Source organism: Gambusia affinis, linkage group LG21 (genome assembly GCF_019740435.1).
Source record: "Gambusia affinis linkage group LG21, SWU_Gaff_1.0, whole genome shotgun sequence".
NCBI lineage: Eukaryota > Metazoa > Chordata > Actinopteri > Cyprinodontiformes > Poeciliidae > Gambusia > Gambusia affinis.
Genome location: NC_057888.1, coordinates 61,424 through 83,448, shown reverse-complemented (window position 1 = coordinate 83,448; position 22,025 = coordinate 61,424). Strand labels below are relative to the sequence as shown.

Genomic DNA, 22,025 nt, shown 5'->3' with positions numbered 1-22,025 from the left:
GGATGGGAAAAAGAAAAACAATGCCATGTTTGCTTTTTTCTCCTTGTGTTCAATGTCCTGTTTGTTAGAAAAAAATATTTAGGTTCATTTACTTATGAGTTTATTTAAAAGGTAATGTTTTCATATTATTATTTTGTGTGTTGTTTGTTTGACGTCTTTCTTTTGTGGTACATCAGTAACTGTTTTTAGGATGTTTGCCTGGAGACTAGAAACATTTACAGCTGCTGGTCACTGGCTGATTGTTTTATTAGCTTCCTGTGAAACTGATTGGTAACGGTCAGCCTCGTGTTTTGTAAGGGCAGGTCCACAGAAGGTTCCAGATCATCCTGTAGTAAAGATCCTTTCTTTGTGTGACTGTGTGAAAAAGCCCAACCTCTTTCCTTGTAATCATAATAAAAGTCAGTTTGACTTTTGACCACAGACGGCGTTTGACGGCGGTTCTCCGCGTCTGGCTCAGCTTCCCTTTTCTGCAGAAAAGCAATTTGTGTTTTTGGTTGATTCCTTGCAGGTTGGGAACTAAAATAGACCCAACACTGTTGTTGATGGCTGACTAAATAAAATACATAAAGTATAGATGGACCGGTTCAGAATAAGTGTCTGTCATCCGCTTTGACCTCCCCACAGGTTCTGCAGCACCATGCAGAAGTAGCACTGGATTTAGACTGTGGTGATGAAGAGGCAGACGGTGATCTTCCAGTTTACTGGTGGTTTTGATGAGACACTGAAGGAGTTGGAACATGTTGGAGGAGCAACAGAACCGGTTTCTGAGCAGCGCCTTCAGCATTTCTGTGGAAGGAATCCGGAAGCAGCTCAGTTTGGGTCGATCCAGCAGAGCACCGCCGTCTTCACGCAGCAGGCAACGCATCGCTGAGCTCCGTCTGACAGCTGGTGAGTACGACCTCTGACCCTTCTCTAGCCACGCAAACAGAACCAGAGAGGAGGTCAGCCAGCTGTTTGCGATTTCCTGTTTCTGTCCACTGATGGCGATAACGGCTTCGTCCTCTGAGCGGATAGAAAGTCAGACTTCAGCCAGTCTGAACCCGCACAGCTTCATCTGCTGCGCAGAATTTCAATATTAATGTCAGTTTCTGTTTGATACCAAGAGTTACTGGGAAACGTGCAGGAATGGGGTTTGGGATCTAGCTTGACTCAGAGTAGGGTGACCAGATTTGGGTTTGTGAAAAGTAGGACACTTCTTTTCTTGTCGGCGGTGGGGGGGGAGGGGTAGAATCGGCGGACAAACATGCGCCAACAGGGGGGGGGGTAGAATCTGCATTTTTTTAGGTCTGAAAACTAGGACATGTCCAGGAAAAAGAGGACGTCTGGTCACCCTAACTCAGGGTGTGTGGCCTAATGCTGGTATCGTACACATGGCATTACCATCCTACTGACGGTCTGTGATTAAAAACCCAGACTTCAACCGTCCCACAGATCCAACCTTCTGTCAACTGGAGCAGTAACTGTGCTGGTTTCTGTGACGTCACATGACAGGAAAGGGATGTAGGGCTGGGGGGAACCATGGAGGGCGAGGTCGCGTGGTGCTTATGTAACCTGGTTGTTGTTATAATTACACAAAATGTCTTTTTTTTGGTTGTTTGTATTCTCTATCATTGTTCTCTACCTGACCGAAAAGCTGTCATTGTTTTGAACGTGTTACTTTAAGAACGCTAGCCCCTCCTTTTTATTTCTTCTTTTATGGTTTTGTCTTTAAAATGTTTGCGTCCCTTAGCCCCTCCCCTTTTGTCATGTTGTCCTGTGGGAGAGGTGTGTCCTATTTATTTTCTAAATACACCCAGTTCATTTATAGATTTATTAAGTTAATTTCTGTTATGTATTTTTGTTTGTGTAGGACTTGGAGCGGGCAGCTTGTTAAACGATTGCTTTTCTTTTTAATATTTTCGTCAGGTATGTTGTGTAAAGAAGGTTTATTTTGTTTAATGTTGTGAGACATGATCCCGCCCTTTTGTCATGTTGTCCTGCGGGAGAGAATAAATCGATGAAAGCCAAACCGAGTCACGGCCTGACTAGCAACCAATAACCAGCACAACGCAGAAGGGATCCGGTTACACTTACCTGAACTTGCCTGAGATTTTCTATCAGAACATCAGACTGCAGTCCGGTCTGCTGATGTTCATGTTCGGCTCACACTGTAACCTGACACCACAGGTGAGGCCCAGTTCTGTGGAACTCACCTGAAAGTCATCAGGCAGCTTTCAGAGCAGGTATGCACACAGAGTTCTGCATCTAGGGTCATGTTTTTGAGCAGCAAAGCATCTTCTGTTAATTGAAAACTTCCTCCTTACTTGGTACCGTTGAGATCATGAAAATCCAGATTGTGTTTCCTCTTCCACAACACGGATCCTGATGGTTTAGGTCCAGAACTCTGTTGAATGAACACATGTAGCCTCTTCAGGTGAACCTTCCTAATGCAGGTAATATGTTACCAGGAAGCAACGTCATAGTTGCCTCCACTATAAAATTAGATTTTTCCACATTCTTGGCAGTATGCTACAGTCCTGGAGAGAAACCAGTGAAGCTGCTTGAGGCCTCCATGTTTCCTGAGCAAGTAGACGTTACCGGTAGAGGAAACTATCCATTGACCTTCCTCTACCAATAGAGGGGGCTCATCTTCATCGCCAGTCCGAGGTCCAGTGTCCTCCAATGGTTATGTCCAACACACCTGAGTCAAATGGCTCAGCTACTTCCTTTGTGCTGTCAAGTTCTCCAGGGTCCAACTGATGAGCTGATTATCAAGAAAACTTCTGACTCGCGTTTTCCTCTGATTTCAGCTGTAGGTCAAGATGTGCACAGAAGAGAATCTTGTTGATGTCATGGATGATATGGAAGATAGGGATTTCACCACCTTCATATGGCATCTGAAGAAGGAAACCTGGAACGGTATGCAACCAATCAAAAGCACCCAGTTGCAGAAGGCGGAGAGGTTGGATGTTGTGGACCTGATGGTGCAGAAGTACCAAATCACTGGAGCTGTGCAGGTCATGATGAATATATTGAGGAAGATCAGCAGGAATGACCTGGTAAAGAAGCTGGAAGGGTTTTGTCCTGAAGCTGCAGCTAAAGGTCAGTCAGAGATCTTCATGTCAAATTAAAGCATCTGGTCCTCCAGAACCACCCCAACGCTTCTCAACCCAAAACTGACCCACAACTTTTAAAGTCAACTCCAGATTGCAGATGTTTGGTCAGTTTAATTTTGTAGCATGTCTTTGCTGTTCAGTTTGTGTTTTTAATGTTGTAAAGTATTCCTGGGTGTTTTGAAAGGCGCTTTCAAATAAAATGCATTATTATTATTATCATCATAGTTTGACCCAGTCATAGAAATTCAGGGTTAGTTGTAGTGACTGGGTTCTGTTAAAGTTTTAGTCCATCATCAGCATCCTGACATCAGTTTTTGACTCGTTCTCCAGCTGGTAGTCCAGCGGCGTCTTCAAGCTCCCCGGTCGACTCGGTTGAGGTGCTGAGATCGGTGAGGACGCAGCTCGTGGGGAAAATCTCCAAGCAGGTTCTGCAGCAGCTTCTGGACAAAATGCTGGAGAACAAGATTATGAACGACAGTGAGATCGATCTCGGTTCTCAGAGCCAGGGGGACAAAGTCCGAGCCGTGGTTGACATGATCCGTAACAAGGGCCCCAAGGCCAGCTCGGCTTTCATCGCCGGGCTGTGTGAGCTGGATCCGTGTCTGGCAGAAGATCTGAAGCTCAAGTAGAAGAAGGAGGAGAGCTGGTCCCAGAGACCGAGACCCTCTGACCCAACACTCTTACACTTAACCCAACAGAATCTTTCATCAGCTCCAGTAAGTGTCAGAAACATGTTTGATCCTTTGGTTAGGAGAACCAACAGGAAGTCCAATCAGAACCACATCATGTCCTGAAAAACACTAAGCTATCAGCCTAAAAGATAAAGTTCTACATTAAATCACCAGAAATATGGTTCCATCTGATGCTACCAAGCACAGAACAGATGGACCCTTAATCTGCCGAGCAATGTAGCCGGGTAAATTCTGATTGGATTAAATTAACCTGAAAACACTTTCTGATTGGCTTGTCTCACTCGGATCATTTCATATGAAACCGAACATAAAACTTAAAATGAAAAAAATGTTTTTGCTAAATGCATTGCCATCAATGAGTTCTTCAGGGCAGGGCTGTTCGCTGGGTTCTGTTCAGGTCTAACAGGTCCAACATGTGAGTGTGCGTTCTTTCATTGTCTCTGTGTAACTGCAGCTGATCACTGATTCTAATAAAACATTTTGACTCTGAGTCTCTGCTGGTTCTCATTCATCATCAACAAGCTGGAGTCCAGACCAGGAAGCTAACACGCTGCTAACAGCACACCGCTAACACGAGCTAACACACTGCTAGCACCCCACTAACACACTGCTAAGAGCCCACTGCTAACACACCATTAGCACAGCGCTAACACACTGCTAGCACCCCACTAACACATCGTTAGCACACCGCTAACACGGGCTAACACACTGCTAGCACCCCACTAGCACACCGCTAGTGGTGGTCTGATTATTAAAGCACAGCAACAGTTACCAGAGCTCCACAAAGGCATCTTACAGCACTTTCCAATGACAAGTTGCTCTCTAACTGGTTAATGTGTGATTCTGGTTCTGATTCGGTTCTGGTTCAGTGGCGAGATTCTCTGTATTACGGTCTGGAGTGCAGCAGCTGAGGTTCTGGTTCTGATGGACTAAATGAACCCAAATACTTTATTTTGTCTTAAAATAAAGTATTTGGGTCGTGGGGTTAGCAGCTTCAGAAGGGAGGCCCGGTCTTCCCTTCTTCCAGCTCCTCCAGGAATCCCAAGGCGTTCCCAGGAATCCCAAGGCGTTCCCAGGAATCCCAAGGTGTTCCCAGACCAGCAGAGAGACATCGTCCCTCCAGAGTGTCCTGGGTTTCCCCTCCTGGTGGGACATGAACTCCTCACCAGGGAGGCGTCCAGGAGGCATCCTGATCAGATGCTCCTCAACTGGCTCCTCTCGATGTGAAGGAGCAGTGGCTCTACTCTGAGTCCCTCCTGGATGACTGAGCTTCTCTCTCTAAGGGAGAGCCCAGACATCCTACGGAGAAAACCCATTTCAGTCACGTTCGGCCAGCACACGTGTCCATAAACAAGTTCAACTAAATATTGTATTAGAACCGAAAAGAGAAATGTAACTTCTGTCATGAATATAGATTAGCAAAAAACCTACAAACTACAGTGAAATACTTTGACTTCCGGTGGGCGCCGGACGTAAGACCCATAATGGTTTCCTCAGTAAGCGTCGCAGGAATAAAATGGATAGGAAATAAGATCAGTTACCATGACAATCCAGATGATACACAGCTCTACATTACAGCTCTACAAATGTCACCTTTGACCCCATCCAAGCACTGAAACAGATAAAAGTGTGGATGAGACAAAACTTTCTGAAACTGGAGTTATAGAGGAACATCTGGAGTTATAGATCTAGAGTCAGCACACAGGTTCAGTAGTTCCATCTGTAAACTAGAGATCAGGTGACCCCTGACCTCCAGAGCCACATAAATCCGGTTCCGCTTCTCCCAGCTGCAGAACTTTTCCAGACCCAGAGACTAAAGTCTCAGATCAGAGAAACTCATCCAGGCGTTTGATTCCTGCAGCAGCGTCTTCACAGGGATGATTGACAACCCAACGGTCCAGAACGCTGCTGCTGCTGGAGTTCTGACTAGAACCAGGAGGATGGAGACACCACCCGGTTCTACATTAACCAGAAAAGGAAAGGACCTACACAAATAAACTTTGATTGATCATCATCATCATCATCATCATCATCATTCTCTGAACGGACTCTGACTCCGGGACTTCCGGCCCTCCTGGCAGCACTTGAACGCATCACCTCTCCAGTTTCCGCGGGGTTCGGGAGAGGGGGTTCTGGGTTCTGCCTTTGACCCGGAAGTGCTCCTCTTACGCACGCACACGCGTCGCAAGGACGCTCTCCTCATCATTCCCGCACCCACCGGACACTCAGCGCGCATTGCGGCGTGGACCGGACCAGACCGAACCGAACCGGAGCGGGACCGCAACATGACACTACAGCTGCCGCCGTGCGTGATAGACTGCGGGACAGGGTGAGGACACGCGCACAGAGGACAGAGTGACATCACGAGAGATATTTCTGCTGGCGTGTTGTTTTAGGTTCCGTTAAAGGGACAGTAACCCGAATCAGCTGCTAGTGACGTCATTACAACAACAACAAGCTCATTGGTTCACACTGTTTGGCCCGGGCTGGTTCTGCTGGGTCGGTGCCACAGTATTTTCCGGGTATTCAGTTTATTCACTCACACAATTTAATAAATTCCATAATGAGCTCATAACATGTTTGACCAGATAATACAGATCATAACTAAATCATGGTGAGTGAATCAGGTCCTCAAAGAAGCTATTTAAAGCTTGTGAATATAAAATTCATACATTTTTATTAAGAAAGGAACATCTTCATTCCTCATACTATCCCAGTCCTACAACTGATTGCAAATATATAAATAAAGCAATTTAATCTTTAATTTATTTTAAAAAAGTGGAGATGAGTTTCAACCCTTTTAATCTGGTGGAGCTCATTCCAAACCTTTGGATCCTCCAAACAAAAGTTTGTCTTGTAATAATAAGTTTTTTGTTTTGTTTTTTTAAACCATAGATAAAAATGTATTTATTTTAGAGTTATTAGTATGCTGATTGGAACAAGCTGTGTCAATCTATGATTAGTTTTGTTTACAACATCATGCAGGCAGTCTGGCTCATATTTATTTCAGTTAACTGGAGGAGATGGGAGAGATGGGAGGCGTTAAACTGGGACCAGGACACGACTCTTATTATCTTCTTCTGAAGGATCTCGAGTTTCCTGAGATACCTGGGCTAAATGTTGCACCGTATAACATTACAGTCGTTGATATGAGGCTCAACAAGAGTTTTATAGATACCAGGTTAAAAAAGTTAAGAACTCGTCTATGAAGACCCCCAGGAACTTTGTAGAACTCGCTCTCATTATTTCCTCATTTCCAATTTTAAGATTGATAAAAATATATTCGGACTAAACAAAATAAAATGAGTTTTGTTGATGTTAGGAGAAAACTAAACCAGGTATCTATTTTCTACAATTCTACATTTACTATTTACTGTAGTTCATTTATATTTGCATGTGAAAAAAGCAAGTTTGTATCATCAGTAAAATAACCTTATGAAATTTTTTTAGAAGAGTTTACAAAGTCATCAATATAAATAATGAAGAGCATGTTTTGGTGATTAATAACTACATAATGATGTCTATCAAAAAGGTAACTTTTAAACCAGCTATAAGCCACTTCTCTAATCCCATAGTGGGATTAATATATTGCCCACTAATTTATTAAAATCTACTGTGTCAAATCTTAGAAAGGACCAAGAAATGCCAGCACCCTAACCTCCCTGTTCTCGTGTATCAATAATTTTTTCAGTAAGGTCCAAAATACCCAAACAGGCTGAGCGCTTTTTCCTGAATCCATCCAGTGAATCTGAAAGAATGAAAGGTTTATTCAAATATTCAGTTAATCTGCTATGGACACGTATTTCAAGAACATTTGATAAAGTTGGAAGAAGAGAAATAGTGTGGTAATTGCTAATATCATTTTTATTTCCAGATTTGTAAATTGGAATGATTGGAATTTGAATGATCTACTGGGTCGGAACCACAGCGTTTTAGCTGTTTAGTGTTTCTGCCGGGTCGGAACCACAACCAAAGTCCTCCAGATTTGTTCTTAGTAAGCCTTATTTCCTGCTTGTTTTGCTCCAATCAGTGAGTCTGTGTGTTGATTGCTCCTGTCTGGGCTGATCTGCTGCTCTCTCCTTCTGACTGCAGATACACTAAGATCGGCTACGCAGGAAACACGGAGCCACAGTTCATCATGCCGTCCTGTGAGTACCAGCTGAGCCTCCTCAGTTAGACCGTCTGCTTCTGCTGAACAGAACCAACCTGGACTCCTTTGCGGTCTCCGCCAGGCATCGCCATCAAGGAGTCAGCCAGCGTTGGCGAGCAGGCCCAGAGGAGGCTGGCCAGAGGAGTGGACGACCTGGACTTCTACATCGGAGACGAAGCCATCGATAAACCCAACTATGCAACCAAGGTGAGCTGGTGGAGGAGGAAGAGGATGGAAGCTGGTTGGGTCAGCAGATTGACGTCGCTGTCGGTTTGCTGTTCAGTGGCCCATCCGTCATGGGATGGTGGAGGACTGGGATCTGATGGAGAAGTTCATGGAGCAGGTCATCTTCAAGTACCTGAGGGCCGAGCCAGAGGACCACAGCTTCCTGATGGTACAGACTCTGTGTGATGTCAACACAACTGCAATTTAAAGTAATTAAGACAGGCTGATCCAACACTAGAATCTAAAACGAACTGCCTTACAGTCCTTAAATGTTTTATAAAAGAGAGAAATCCTACATCAGAGCACCCTACTTATTTATCTACAGGACTTACAGGTTTTATATAGTGACACAAATATCTGTCCCTCCCTTTCTGAAATGGGGTTTTGGTTTACAATCCAGTAGCAAATCACAACCAGTCAGGTGTCTGAAGACTGAGCCCAGCAAGAGTCCCCTTCACATTCAGGAGCTGAGCATCAGGAAGGGTTCAAGGCCACGAGGACACCGGTCACATGATGAGGCTTAGAGATGTTGACGTTCCACTGGGTGTCCACAGCTCCAGTAGGGTTCATTGTTCTAAGAAAGGTTTGAGGTTTTCCATTATGCTATTCAGACACTGCAGCAGGTTTCCAGGTGACTCCTGGGTCTCCCAAAGGCCAGCAGGGGGAGCTCTGGGCATCAATGAAAACGTATCAGGTTCCTTCCTGAGGGATACAGTGAGTTCTCAAGGATCCAAAGTGAAGCCGCTCCAAAGGTCATGTGAAGAACACGCTGGGTAGTAAGGGGTCTTAATGAAAGTCAGCTTCCTGGAAATGTAAAATAAATATTACTGAAAAAGATGAGAGTGTGAGAGCTGTAGCGTCTGTTGTTCATGGATTTCTACAGCCTTGGGTCGGTATGGTCTACCTTATAGAGTCAGTACGATCTACGTCGTGGTGTCGGTACTGTATATGTGTTGGTGTTATTACAGTCCATGTTTTTGTATCAGTACAATCTACTTTCTGGGACAGTCTATGTTCTGGCATTAGAACAACCTATGTTGTGATTTTCAGCAGAAGTTTAATGGCAGTGCCTCCTGTCCAGGTAGAAAGGTCTCTAAAGAGGCAACAGGTGAGTGGATATTTTCTTCTTCTTGTTCTCACCTCTGTGTGTGTGTTTGGGTCTACCTGAGCAGACAGAGCCTCCTCTCAACACTCCTGAAAACAGAGAGTACCTGGCTGAGATCATGTTTGAAACCTTCAATGTACCTGGGCTCTACATCGCAGTGCAGGTGAGAGCCACCTGAGTGTTCCAGGATGCTACAGAGCTCCCTGGGTAACTGTGTTCCTCCCACAGGCGGTGCTGGCCTTGGCGGCGTCCTGGACATCTCGCCAGGTGGGACAGCGGACCCTTACTGGCATTGTGATCGACAGCGGAGATGGAGTGACGCACGCCATTCCTGTGGTTAGAGCCGCACTCACCTTCAACAGCTGTGCTGCAGCGGACATTGCTCACTGATTGGTTGTCTGCGGCAGGCCGAGGGTTACGTGATTGGCAGCTGTATAAAACACATCCCCGTCGCAGGGCGAGACATTACCTTCTTCATCCAGCAGCTGCTCAGGGACAGAGAGGCGGGCATTCCTCCAGAGCAGTCACTGGAAACCGCCAAAGCCATCAAGGTGTTTCTCTGTTGCTGCTCGCTGTCTTCTTCTGTTTCCTCCGCTGCTCACCGCATGTTTACCCTCGTATCTAGGAGCGGTACTGCTACATCTGTCCCGACATCGTGAGGGAGTTCGCCAAGTATGACTCCGACCCTGGGAAGTGGATCAAGCAGTACCAAGGAATCAATGCAGTCACCAAGACCCCCTTCCACATTGACGTGGGCTACGAACGCTTCCTTGGACCCGAGATCTTCTTCCATCCTGAGGTCCCAGAACCAACTCACACGTCACATCTCAGGCTTTTCCTGGTTTCGCTGTAGAAACACAGTCAGAATAATCAACCCATAATTCAAATTGAGGTACCATCATCCCAACTGATCCTAGTTATCAATCAATGGATCAAGTTCAGAGGAAAGTAGATGGAATGTCTGCCTCAGTAAACAGGGATGAAAGGATCTGCCTTTCTCCCTCTACAACCTGCAGGAATCCAGTGACCTGCAGTCAAGTGAAGCAGTGCCTCACCTGTAATCCTTACAAGTAAAATAGGTGCATGAAAAGGAAAGTAGATACTAACGACAATGAAAGACTAGCAATCTGTCCACTTGGCTTTTTTTTTTATTAGGTTTTTATTGTTGGTAATGTCAACATTTTTGTGATCAAAGTTGCTGAATTTCTGCATTGCCTGTTGAAATACGACAGAAGTCTTCACCTGGACTTTTGTCCAAGACCTCTAGGGGCGCTGTGTCTTTGTGGGCTCTAGTGTCCCATATGTGACAGTAGGCTGACAGGAGAGGGGGAAAGAGAGGGGGAAAACATGTGGCAAATGTCAGTCAGGTCCGGGAATCAAACCCACGACGGCTGCGTCGAGGACTCAAGGCCTCCAAATGTGGGTTGCGCTATGCCCTACGCCACCACGGCACGCCCATAAAGCAAGCAGTTTTGCATGCTTATTGCTGGTGTCTTAATTTCTCAATATACTTGTTTAGTTACATGTTCTACATGCTGACGTTCCACAATTTTACTATATTTTTACTAAATTAAAGCTCAGTTTGAACAGGTTGGACTTCGGTTTAAAGTGTTGGCTGATGTTCATTTTAAGCTAATTTCAATAATTTTTCCATGTTTTCCAGTTTGCCAACCCAGATTTCATGCAGCCCATCTCTGATGTCATTGATGAGGTCATTCAAAGCTGTCCCATCGATGTGAGGCGGCCCCTCTACAAGGCGAGTCTAACCACTATCATTACCTCAAACACAGATGGTTTGGTGGCAAGATGTGTCACTGTGTTGGACTGTTTCCTGCCAGACTGACTTGAGCCTGTGCTTCTCCGTTTCCAGAACATCGTTCTATCCGGAGGCTCCACCATGTTCAGGGACTTTGGGCGGCGGCTGCAGCGAGACTTGAAGAGGACGACGGACGCCCGGCTGAGGTTGAGTGAGGAGCTGAGCGGAGGACGCATCAAGGTCAGAACCGTCGGCCGCCTGCCCTCCTTCTAGCTCCTCCTAGTCATTGGCTTCTGTTAAGGCAGAATGATGCTGCGGGACGTCTGTCTCTGTTCAGTGACTTGGACCGTCAGCAGCAGAAGCATGTTGGTGCTGGTTTATCTCAGCGTGTCTGTGTTTCTGCAGCCGAAGCCGATGGAGGTCCAGGTGGTGACCCATCACATGCAGCGCTATGCTGTCTGGTTTGGAGGCTCCATGTTGGCGTCCACGGTGAGGATGAACAAACTTCAACCGGTCTGAAGCGTTGAGCTTCTCCTGCTGCCCTCATGCTCTGCTGTTGCTTCTGTTCCTGCAGCCCGAGTTCTTCCAGGTCTGTCACTCCAAGAAGGACTATGATGAGATCGGCCCCAGCATCTGTCGACACAACCCCGTCTTCGGCATCATGTCCTGATGGAGAGGTCGCTATGCCGTCTGCTCGGCACCGCACACCTAACTGTTAGCTTTGTGTGATTCCTGTGAGCTTGTTAGCATACTGTCTCTGCAGAAAGAAAGACCATTCTGCTGCAGCAGAGACACCATTTTATTTACACCACAGATAGCTGCTGCTACCTAACAGCTGATGGTAGCTATTAGCTGTTAAACTTCTGTTATCTATTAGCTGCATCTAGCTGTTAGTTATTAGCTGTTGCCATCTACCAGCTAGCCATTGTGAGCTATTAACTGCTGTAAGCTCTTAGTTGTTAGCCTCTGTGAACTATTAGCTGCCGCAAACTGTTGGATGTTGTTAGCTGTTAGCTTCTGCTAGCTTTCAACTGATGGCAACTATTACATGTTGGCAGCTGTTGTTAGCTACTGTTATTAGCTAATACTAGCTATGAGCCAGTGTTAGCTTTTAGCAGCTGTTAACTGTTAGATTATGCTAGTTTTTAGCTGGTATTTGTTCTCAGCTGCTGCTAGCTGATGTTAGCTATCTTTCATTTCTCATGTAGTGCTGAGGTTTCCTGCTGCAGCCACTCCTTCCTAATTTCTTGTGGCTTCATCGCGTCCTCTCAGGTGTTTCTCTTGGCTCCAGACCTGCTGCTGAAGCTTGAGACGCCTCAGCAGGTGTAACTGAGCCAGAACTGACAAAGGGCCGCAGGTTGATCAGTTTCCCTTCTTTCTTCCTGATTCTCTATCATCTATCGTCAGCCTGCCTGCAGAGCTGCAGTCCTCTCTGACCACCCTGCTGGCTTCCTGGGCTCCTCCTCCCTCATGTTTGTTCTCTCTAGCAGAGCTCTGGACCTTCAGTCAACACATATTTGGCTGTGTTGACACTATTGGGTCTGCAAGACTGCTCCAATGTTTCTAATAGAACTTCTGTCTTGGCTTGCCGCCTCCATCAGCTTCCTGCACTAATCCTCCACAAGGGGGCGCTGTCCGGTTGGATTCTTTGTAGATGTTTTCTCACCAGCACTCTCAGTGATGTTTTGAACAGATCACCACGCTGATGTTGTACTGAATACATGGCATGCAGAGATGAACCAGAACCAGCAGGAGTTTGGACCTGTGTTAAAGGGAGAGTGCAAATTTTTCTGCCGATCCTGTTTGTTTTTCTGCTTCACCCACAGCTCTAAGAATCTTTATATTTGTAAAGAAATGAAACCCGACCTTTATGAGAAATTCTAAGGTCAATAAAATTTAAACACTCACTGACGTGTCTGCTGGATTCGCTGAGAGACGTGGTGCGTTCAGGTGCCGTCAGTCAGTCACTGACACATAGACTAGGTAGTGAGGCCTGACTTCTCTGGGAAAAAATAAATAAATAAATAAATAAATAATTATAATATATATATATATAATATATATACACTTTTTTTCATCGGAGATTATTTTATTAAGCTTGACATTAAAACTTGACGCTCATTGTTGATTTTCTCTGTTCTCTATATAATAATGCATTAAAATCCAACACATGACTTACTGAACAAAAGGTTGCATAGAGAAAGAAACTGTTTCTATTCTTCATAAATGATCTTGGCTATTTCAGTTTCAACACAATATTCATAACATCTACAGCGTTGGCCCTCCATCTACATCATTTTAACCTCAGCCGCCTTCCTCATAGACGCTCTTATTCCTCCATATGGAGGGAAAAGTTGGTTTATTTATAATTTATTTTTTGTTGGGGATGAAGAAAAGCTGAGATATTCTTTATAAGCATAGGTTATCCCTTTATGCATATACACACTTTTATCGTGAAAAGCCGAGTCTTATTTTGTAAACCGGAAGTGTTGTCAACAATCTGATTCACTGGGTATTTTTTCGCTTTAATAAACCAACGCTTCTTGTTTCTCTTTAATGTATCCGTCTGGGCTTTTCTGAACCGGCATCGAACCTAAATCATATTCCCGCAACTTCCTCGGCTAAAACCTAGCAAGCGGAAGTCGAAGCGTTCCCGCGCAAAAGATCATGAGGAAGAGGAAGTTTGGACAGAGATGAGTGAGAGCGGGACTCAGGTGAGCTTGTGATGCGGACAGGTGACTTGGTTGTGGTGGTAGAGATCGCTACATGACCGAGTTTAGAGTACAAATATTTTAACACCGGAACTGTCTCTGCTGGCTTTTCAAAATGAAGTTCCAACTCCGGTTAGTTGTAGAGTTACTAGTACAGACAATATCTACAGCTCTGCAAAACAACAACAAATACCTACAAAATATTTTTTTCATTTCAGATTATTTTATTAAGCTGGACATTAAAACTTGATGTGAAGTTTTAATGGACTTTCACAGTAGATATCCAGGTCAGGTTCAGCAGTCAGTCTAGCCCTAAGGCTTTTCAAAGTAAAAGTTCATCTCAAGTTTGGCAGCAGTGTCCTTTCATCAGTGGTACAGTATACATTCTAGTGTTTGTTCAATCTCCAAGTGTTGGTGTCTCTCTGCAGCTGTTTGCTCGTCTCGAGGCCCGGCGCTGTCTGAAGGACGTTGAGCCTCGGCTGTTTGCCGATGATGGAGGACCTGACCATGGTACGTAACTCCACCCACTTCTTCACAGCTGACCAGGAATCAGGTTGCTTCTGACTGTGTGTCTGACTCTGGCAGGGGAGGTGGTGGAGGTGTACGGTCCGGAGGGGACAGGTGAGGTTTCATTGGTTCCACGGGTGCCGTGCCCTGACCCACTTGAGACCTGTGTTCTGGTGTCTCCAGGAAAGACGGAGCTGCTCTACCACCTGCTGTGTCGCTGCGTCCTGCCGGAGGCGGCCGGCGGTCTGGAGGTGGACGTCGTCTTTGTGGACACAGACTACAGTCTGGACATGTTCCGGCTGGCCAGTGTTCTGGACAGTCGACTGAGCGCAGGTGAAGCTAACGACATCTGCAGGGTTTGAAGGCTTCAGATGAGCTTACCAGAACATGACTGGTTCCTTTCTCTCCAGGTGGTTCTGCCGGATCTGATGATGAGGTTCTGCGCTCGTGTCTGTCTCGCCTCCTGGTGGTCCGCTGCTCCTCCTCTTCCCAGCTCCTCCTCACCCTCCATTTTCTGGAGACCACCTTGTCTTCTCGTTCCAGAGTAGCGCTCCTTCTCATTGACAGCATCTCGGCGTTCTATTGGTCGGATCGCAGTGAGGGTGGAGCCAGCGTTGCCAAGCAGGAGGAGAAGCTCAGCAGGTGTTCGGAGCTGCTGGATCGACTGCTCAGGTGGATCCTTCAAGTGGGTTCTAAATGGTCTGTAGAGGGTTGACCTCTGACGGACTATCTGAAGAGCCTACCTGTCCATCTGAGCTTGTACACTTAGGGTGGGGGGTTTGATTCAGTTCTGGGTCATTAGGAGGTTCTAGTGGGTGGGGGTGGAGGGCTTGGCGGTGCAGAGGTGAAGCATAGCCCACATACAGAGGCCTTAGTCTTCGACATGGACGACACAGGTTCGAGTCCTGGCCTGTTTACCTTTGCTGCAGGTTGTCCCCCTCTCTCATTACTGACGGTCCTGTCAATTCATTGTCAGATAAAGGCCACTAGAGCCAAAGAAATCTAAAAAAGATGCTCAGGTGGAAGGTTCTTCACCAGGTCCAACTGGATATATAGAAAGTTCTCGTGTCCTTTAAAAGGCCTGAACAAATTCTGCAAGAACTGAGATGTCAGACAGAAAGTTATTCTCAGGAGATGTTCTGACCAGAGAGCAGTCCTCTGGTTCATTTGGTCTTTAGCAGGACTGACCCGTTCAAATCCAGTAGTCCAGTCCATTGCAGTACATCAGTAGCAACCTTGATCAGAAACTCTGATCAGTGACCCTGTCCTGTGATGTGGCCCAGGTTCATGGTTCTGGAGCTCAGTCCATGACCCGAGGAGCCAATGTTCAGTACTGGATCAAGAAACCAGATCCAGATGTTCTCCAGACCAGGAACCACTCCATCTCATCAGCTCCAGTAAAACCACACAGTTCTCTGTTTTTGGGGAGGGTGTCCAAGCCTTAAAGTTTAAGGTTGCATTGGTCCATCATGTGGTTCTGACAGCTGTGGATCAACAGCTGATGTCCTGTTCTGTGGTTCCTCCTCAGGGACTACAGAATCACTATCTTTGCAACCTGCCACCCCATCAGGAGGAGTACCAGTGGACCACCCTTCTCCTCAGAGGTGGACCGGTCCCATCTCTGCCGTGCCTGGCAGCGTCTGGTGACCCACCGGCTGGTGTGCTCCAGACAGGAAGCTGAACATAACCCAGCAACTGGAAACGAAGGGAGCGGAGAGCAGAGGAACCGGCAGGTCTTCACCGTCAACTGCTCCTCCTGGACCGGCACCAGGGGTTCCAGGGTCAGCTCCTTTAGAGTGACGGATGGTGGTGTGGAGTTCATCTGGACCCATAGACCTCCTCCTGGTCTTTCTGCTGTACTTTAAAGACTCACTGTTGATGTTTGTAACTTAATTATGATGACATGTTGGAATTGAATAAAACCAGAGATGGATCGGAATCTGGATCATCAGTTGTTTGGTTTTACCGGTAGATAATTAATAAAGATGACTGTAGAAATAATCAGGAAAGATAAGTAGAGATTACCAAAGTAAAAATCAGAGGCAGTTTTTAATATTTGTTTCACTGGTGAAGGGAACTAACCACTGATCCAGAAGTAATCATACCCTGGTTAAATGATGATTAAACCAGATCATTAGTACCCGCTTATTACCTGGGTACTATCCAGATAACAACCAGGCTAGGGCTGGTCGTTACCTAGTTAGTAGTCTTTCAACCTGCCACCCTACTTTGCAACTGTTTTATTTTCCGTCTAATCTGGTGAAACTGATTTCCTTGTTGCTGAAAATGTGTTAATAAAACTGCCTGGTTCAACATCTAGCTAGCAGGTCCATATCCAGCCATCAGTACCGGACCTGAACCCAGTCACTCCCTGGTTCTGGAGCTGGACAGGTAGTTCTCACAGTACTGATTCTGCAGAACCATAGACGTTCAAAGTCCAAAATCTTGGATTCGGTGGTTCGGATCACTGGATGGGTTCTGCACAAAGATGGATGTTTTTGACCCCGTCTGACTGTTGGTTTTGCTCATGTACCATCAACTGAGCGGGTTCTACAGAGTTCATCAAGTTCTCCTGGAGGAATCTTTTTGAAACTAGAACTGAACCGAAAGATCTAGAACGTTCCTTCTGGACGGATCTGTCAACTTCCGGTGTTGTGTTTACTGCACGTGCAACTGCAGTCCTGATCCCCCCGCTTCCGATCCGGTCCAGGTTTCCCTGGTCTGATGACAGCAGCCGCATAACAGGAGCAGCCCCCCAACAGATCCCTCCGCGGGGTCACACATACACACACACACACACACACACACACACACACACACACACACACACACACACACACACACACACACACACTTTTTACACAACACAAACAAACCAGGCGGTTACAATAGAGAGCTGGGCCACACGGAGACTCTGCTGGGCCACAGTCTGGTGGAAGGCTGCCCTTTTCCCGACGCTGGTTCCAGGACGGAGCGGCCACCTGGTGGAGCTGTAGGACAGTTTTTCTGGGATCTACTTCTCCTGCTGGGGCTGACAGGCGGTGCTTCGGTCGCTCCCAAACATGGCCTCCATGACGGTGCGACCACTTCAAGTTTGATTTCTCACTGATTATCTACGTCCAAACTGCGTGTTTTTCCTTCTACAGCTCACGGGAATGTTTCCACGAAGCAGCTCTGTACGGCAGACACCAGAAGCAGATGTTTTCTGTCGCAGAAGTTCGGTGCTGATTACGTCGCTCTAAGTTGACTGAAAACTGGAGAGGAAAAGGAGAACCGCGTCAAATCAGTAAGCAGCCTCTCTCGGTCCTCCTTCCGCCGCTAACTCGCCCCGAACCGGGGGCCAAAGCCGGCTGTCCGCGCTCCCTGCCCTGCTGTCAGTAGCCTGCACCGCGCGACAGACAGCCGAGGAGCTAATGCTAATGCTAACGATGAAGTGAACGGGGAGGCTACCTGCTAACGGCTACACCGACTGTCATTAGCAGCTTGAGTCCAGACATCCAGGCAGGCTTAACAGGCTGATGCGGTGTGGGAGGCTGCCCACCGGTCTCCCAAAGCCGGCTACTGTTAGCCGACTCTGGTCCTCTGACAGATGGGTGTGTTAGCTTGGAGCTAGTTATGGCTCACCTGACCAGGACTCACCTGTCCGAAAGGGCCTCCCTGATCTCTGATCGGTACCAACTCATCAGATGGAGATACCCAGTTCGTTCCTGGTTCTGAAGGGTCCATTACTGTTTCAGGTAGAGGTTCTGGTGTCGTTCTACATGGTTCTGATGTTCCCAGTTGTTCTCTGAGGTTCTACTGGGTCATACAGGGTTTAGATGGTTGATTTTAAGTTCTCTAAGGGTCCAACCTTGGATCTAAGATGGATCCGATAATGTAAACTTGAATTCTGGGATATAATCTGTGTAGTTCTGATGGATTGGCTGTAGTCCAGTGGTGCCTCTAGGAGGTTCTGAGGCTCCTTGGTGTTCGGGTCCAACACTCAGGTTTTGAGGCAAGGTTCCTCCAGTGATTCTAGACAGCTCTTCTGCTGCAGTAGTTAGAGGTTTAAGATGTATTTGGTGGTTCTGGTCCACTGCATGTTGACTGTAGATTAAAGTATAGCAGAATGTGCCGATGATCCACCTGGAGTGGTTCCTGGTTCTTCTATCAAGAACCACGAGCATTTCTGGTTCTTGATAGAAGAAATGAAAATAGTCAGAAGATCAAAAAAACTTCAAAGAGTTGCAGAAAAACAAACCAAAACACAATGAACAACTGAAAAATGAGAAAAATTAACAACTAAAAAGACTTATCTATGCAGCTCCTGAAATCCAGCAGAGACTTGACTTAAAGGATACGGCAAACCTCAACTAATGGGACCCATCAGGTCCAACCAGTAGGAGATGTTGGGTCGGTGATCTGGGTTAGGGTAATCAAAGGTTCTCCACCACAACAGAACCCATCCAGACTTTCCTTGATCTGCAGCTCATCGTTGACTGCACTTCCACTGCCCATAAAATTGCACTTGGAATAGCAAAAATAAATTAGCCTAATGTATACACTGTCGTATCAAAAAAAACACCCTTTTTTTCAATAAAAAAAATTGTGCTAGTATGATGTAGTTTTTCAACCATTTAAAATGGGTGTATGTTATAAAACCGCAATTAATCGCATCAGTTTGTACCCAGTACTTTTGTCACTCTGGCCTTCTGGGATGATGCCCAGCTTTCTCCAGTAGAGCTCTCACAGTATCAGTTCATCAAAAGTTGATCAATCCAACATGTTGACTCCATTGCTCTTCTGTAAAATCACTGACTATTATTTCCCCAGAACGCATCATACATAGCATTCTTTGTCCATTTCTGCCATGATTTTTGAGGACCTACGGCGCGAACAAGCTTATTCATGTGTGATTTTCAGTGCATTTCTTATTTAAAGGAAACAATGCAGTAGGACAATTTTATTTTTCTGCATTAGCTGAACATAGATTTGTGCACATTTATAATGGAAACCCAGCTAGCATCACAGTTGCTCCATCTGCTGATGGATGAAAAAGTAGATGGATGGTTGGATTTTGGTTAACAGGTGGATGGATGGCTGACAGTTGGATGTTGGTTGATGGATGGATGGATGCTGGATGGTTTGTGGTTCTGCCTTCACCATATCTGCTTGAATTGGTCAGACGGTAGAACCAATATGTTTCCCATTTCAGCAGAACCCCTCAGTGGTTCAGTCACCATTAAACAAGAGTTTTGATATTAAAGCTACAAGTTGTCCAACTAAAATTGATTAAATGATGTAGAAATAAACATATGAGACACAGACATTTTCTGAACTAAAATGGTAAAATAATAGGAAAAAACATTAGTTGGTGATTCTGCAAAGATCCCACCTCTGCTTGGTTGGTTACTACCAGCTGGCACCTGCAGATCTTTGATCTTCAGTTAGATGTGTTGGTGTGAACCATTTCTGCTGCCAGACTCCTTATCTCACAAGCTTAATGTGGGGTCTTGTTGTGGTCAGGGTGGAGTCATGTATGGTAGCAGAAAACTTTAACCCTCGTCTGTCTGCTTGCACCTAGAATGCCCTCTGAGGCTCAGGAGCCTCGGGACAGAGGACCCCCCCATCCCCTCACACGGGCTGGACGCAGTGCTCAGCTGGCCAAAGCTGCAGCCGCTAGCCCTGCCCCTGAGAAACGACCCCGCGGGCGGCCTCGGAAGGATGGGAACCACGGCCGCCCAGCGCCTCCTGCTCCTCCTTCACCCAAATCTAAGAAGTAAGTGCACCACTAAGGATAAATGGTAAATGGCCTGTACTTGTATAGTGCTTTATCATGTCCAGAGGACCCGAAGAGCTTCACACTATATGCAATCATTCACACATACATTCACACACTAATGGTGACAAGCTACTGGACAATTGCCACAGCTGTTGTACTGGACAACAGCTGTTGGGATCATGATCCAACCCTGTCAGTGCTGGGTCACACTGATGGAGGCAAGGCTGCCATTCACCAGCACCACTGTGCCCTCTGACCAGCAGGCAAGGCGGGTGAAGTGTCTTGTCCTAGGACAACTTCTTGGGCAACCAAGAATTATCAAATGGAGACACCTGATTGGTACTGGGATTAGTTTGGTCACAGGTCCAGTTCTGTTCTCTAAACAAGAACTGGTCCCTCCCTGAGTGTTTGGACTATGTAATCACAAGATATGATGTGAGACGATATTCACTTGATTCAAAGGATGTTGATATTTTTCTGCCCCGGGTTCATTTCAAATGTTTGACTTGAATTTTGCTGAGCGAGAGCCTCCTAGACCATGAACTTCCTCTAGCACCATCACCATGAGGAAGTGGGTGTTAGCAGTTGGAGGATGTTAGCTAGAGAGCGTAGGTTAGTAGATGTCTTCCAGTTTGCTATCCCTCGTCATGGAGCGGACATTAGCCAGGGAGAAGAGCATAGGATAGGCAGGATGCGAACATTACTGGATGTCATGCAGTAATTAGCCACTCGCCAGGGACCACACGATAATAGACGATAACAGACACTGGCTAGAGAGTGGAAAATATCATATGCTGGCCATGGAGTCCCCACTGCTGAAATTTCAGAACCCCACCTGGAAGGTTAATTGTATCTTCATCTCTGGAAAATCATATAGAGAGCCTCTGCACTGCCAACCAATACGTCAGGGACGCTGGGGTGGATGAGAAATGGGGAAGAAATTCTTAGAGAAGATTGTGCGACGTTGTGAAGTTACTCTAGTGAGCGAGGTGGGAATGGAGATAGAAAACGGAATAAACAACGTAGGACTGAATCAAACCATCTGCATAATCTGATCAGTGATAGCTGTTAAACAGGTATTAATGTCTAAGCAACAACACCTCTGTGATGTTCTTCAGGCTGAACTAGGATGCAAACTGAGCAAGCTTAACTTAGTCCAGTCTGGGTCCGCTTTGTCTGACTTCAAGCAAGGTATTAAAACCTAGGGTCCTCACAGATATACAACTGTGCCTAAAAGTATGTTTGTGGTTAGAATGTCAGGAGGAAGTGGTGGGGGGTGGACTTAGATCCTGGGTTTACTTCCTACCATACACAGACTGTAATGTCATTCTGCTCATGTTCTTAAAGTGTTTCTGAATGAGAGCAGAACCAGGTTTCCAGCAGCAATTGCATAAATATCAACAATTCCTGTTTACCTGTGTTTCTGCAGGGGGCGAAGCCGAGGAAAAGCCCAGGTAGAGGGTGAAGAAAGCACGGGGACTACAGAGAAGAGGCGACTCCAGAAAAAGACAGGTGGGCTTAATGACAAATCAGAGCTCCGCCCACTGGACCTAATTAGTTCTCAGGAGGTCCTAGAAAAAAGCTCAGCTTCATTTTCTGATTGACCCTAACTTAGCTGACTTCACCAAGTTTCTTCTGAATTCTGCACTCTCCAATGAATCCTCTGTTTGATCTCCACAGAGCCCAAGGAGCCCCCAGAGGCCAAGGTACCGCAGGAAGCCAAGGAGACCCCAGAGGCTAAGGAGCCCAATCAGCTGCTGGAGCCCAAGGAGTCACTGAAACCCCCAGAGCACAAGGGACTGCGGGAGGCCAAAGAGCGGGTCGAGCCTCCAGAGTCCAAGGAACCTCCAGACCCCCCAGAGTCCAAGGAACCTTCAAACCCCCCAGAGCTCAAGGAGCCCCCAAAGGCCAAGGGACTTCCAGAGCCCAAGGTGCCTACGGGACCTAAGAAGCTTGTGGGGTCCCGGAGGTCCATCTCCAGGCGGAAGTCCCACAAAAACCCTGAACCAGACCTTGAACTGAG

General features: G+C 46.4%; 3 protein-coding genes across 6 annotated transcripts in view; all 3 read left to right on the top strand.

Moving 5' to 3' along the window:
• The window catches only part of LOC122824506 (5'-AMP-activated protein kinase subunit gamma-2-like), a 32,082-nt gene extending 27,805 nt beyond the window's left edge, over window positions 1-4,277 (top strand). Inside the window, exons 18-20 of the mRNA XM_044105238.1 lie at window positions 625-888; window positions 2,790-3,081; window positions 3,426-4,277. The gene's annotated coding sequence lies outside the window, so the exon portion shown is untranslated. The remainder of the gene's footprint in view (window positions 1-624; window positions 889-2,789; window positions 3,082-3,425) is intronic.
• Window positions 4,278-5,832: 1,555 nt separating this feature from the next.
• Window positions 5,833-14,194, top strand: actr3b (actin related protein 3B). 4 transcript variants are annotated; one of them, XR_006369427.1, is made up of 14 exons: window positions 5,833-6,116; window positions 7,880-7,935; window positions 8,020-8,144; window positions 8,221-8,331; window positions 9,335-9,430; window positions 9,496-9,603; window positions 9,675-9,818; window positions 9,893-10,066; window positions 10,931-11,023; window positions 11,138-11,263; window positions 11,429-11,512; window positions 11,598-11,700; window positions 13,656-13,737; window positions 14,163-14,194. XR_006369427.1 is itself a non-coding variant. In XM_044103987.1 (13 exons), exons 1-12 carry the CDS (start codon window positions 6,073-6,075, stop codon window positions 11,691-11,693), a joined length of 1,257 nt encoding a protein of 418 aa, XP_043959922.1. In that variant the 5' UTR covers window positions 5,833-6,072; the 3' UTR covers window positions 11,694-11,700; window positions 12,232-12,930. The 4 variants fall into 4 exon arrangements, 3 of the variants coding, with proteins under 3 accessions (XP_043959922.1, XP_043959921.1, XP_043959923.1); XM_044103987.1 differs by lacking the exons at window positions 13,656-13,737; window positions 14,163-14,194 and adding an exon at window positions 12,232-12,930; XM_044103988.1 differs by lacking the exons at window positions 13,656-13,737; window positions 14,163-14,194 and adding an exon at window positions 7,662-7,781 and having other exon boundaries at window positions 5,847-6,116; window positions 11,598-12,930.
• On the top strand, window positions 13,605-16,180 carry xrcc2 (X-ray repair complementing defective repair in Chinese hamster cells 2). The gene is made up of 6 exons (XM_044103989.1): window positions 13,605-13,737; window positions 14,163-14,244; window positions 14,320-14,355; window positions 14,425-14,574; window positions 14,652-14,913; window positions 15,770-16,180. Exons 1-6 carry the CDS (start codon window positions 13,717-13,719, stop codon window positions 16,104-16,106), a joined length of 888 nt encoding a protein of 295 aa, XP_043959924.1. The 5' UTR covers window positions 13,605-13,716; the 3' UTR covers window positions 16,107-16,180.
• Window positions 16,181-22,025: the final 5,845 nt, after the last annotated feature.

What these genes read in the sequence shown, in the direction of transcription:
- actr3b (XM_044103987.1), top strand. Translation starts at nt 6,073, where the DNA reads ATGACACTACAGCTGCCGCCGTGCGTGATAGACTGCGGGACAGG. An exon ending in TGACGCACGCCATTCCTGTG is followed by an intron (nt 9,604 to 9,674) that starts GTTAGAGCCGCA and finishes TGTCTGCGGCAG; the next exon opens with GCCGAGGGTTACGTGATTGG. An exon ending in TGAGCGGAGGACGCATCAAG is followed by an intron (nt 11,264 to 11,428) that starts GTCAGAACCGTC and finishes GTGTTTCTGCAG; the next exon opens with CCGAAGCCGATGGAGGTCCA.
- xrcc2 (XM_044103989.1), top strand. Translation starts at nt 13,717, where the DNA reads ATGAGTGAGAGCGGGACTCAG. An exon ending in TGAGTGAGAGCGGGACTCAG is followed by an intron (nt 13,738 to 14,162) that starts GTGAGCTTGTGA and finishes GTCTCTCTGCAG; the next exon opens with CTGTTTGCTCGTCTCGAGGC. An exon ending in CTGCTGGATCGACTGCTCAG is followed by an intron (nt 14,914 to 15,769) that starts GTGGATCCTTCA and finishes GTTCCTCCTCAG; the next exon opens with GGACTACAGAATCACTATCT.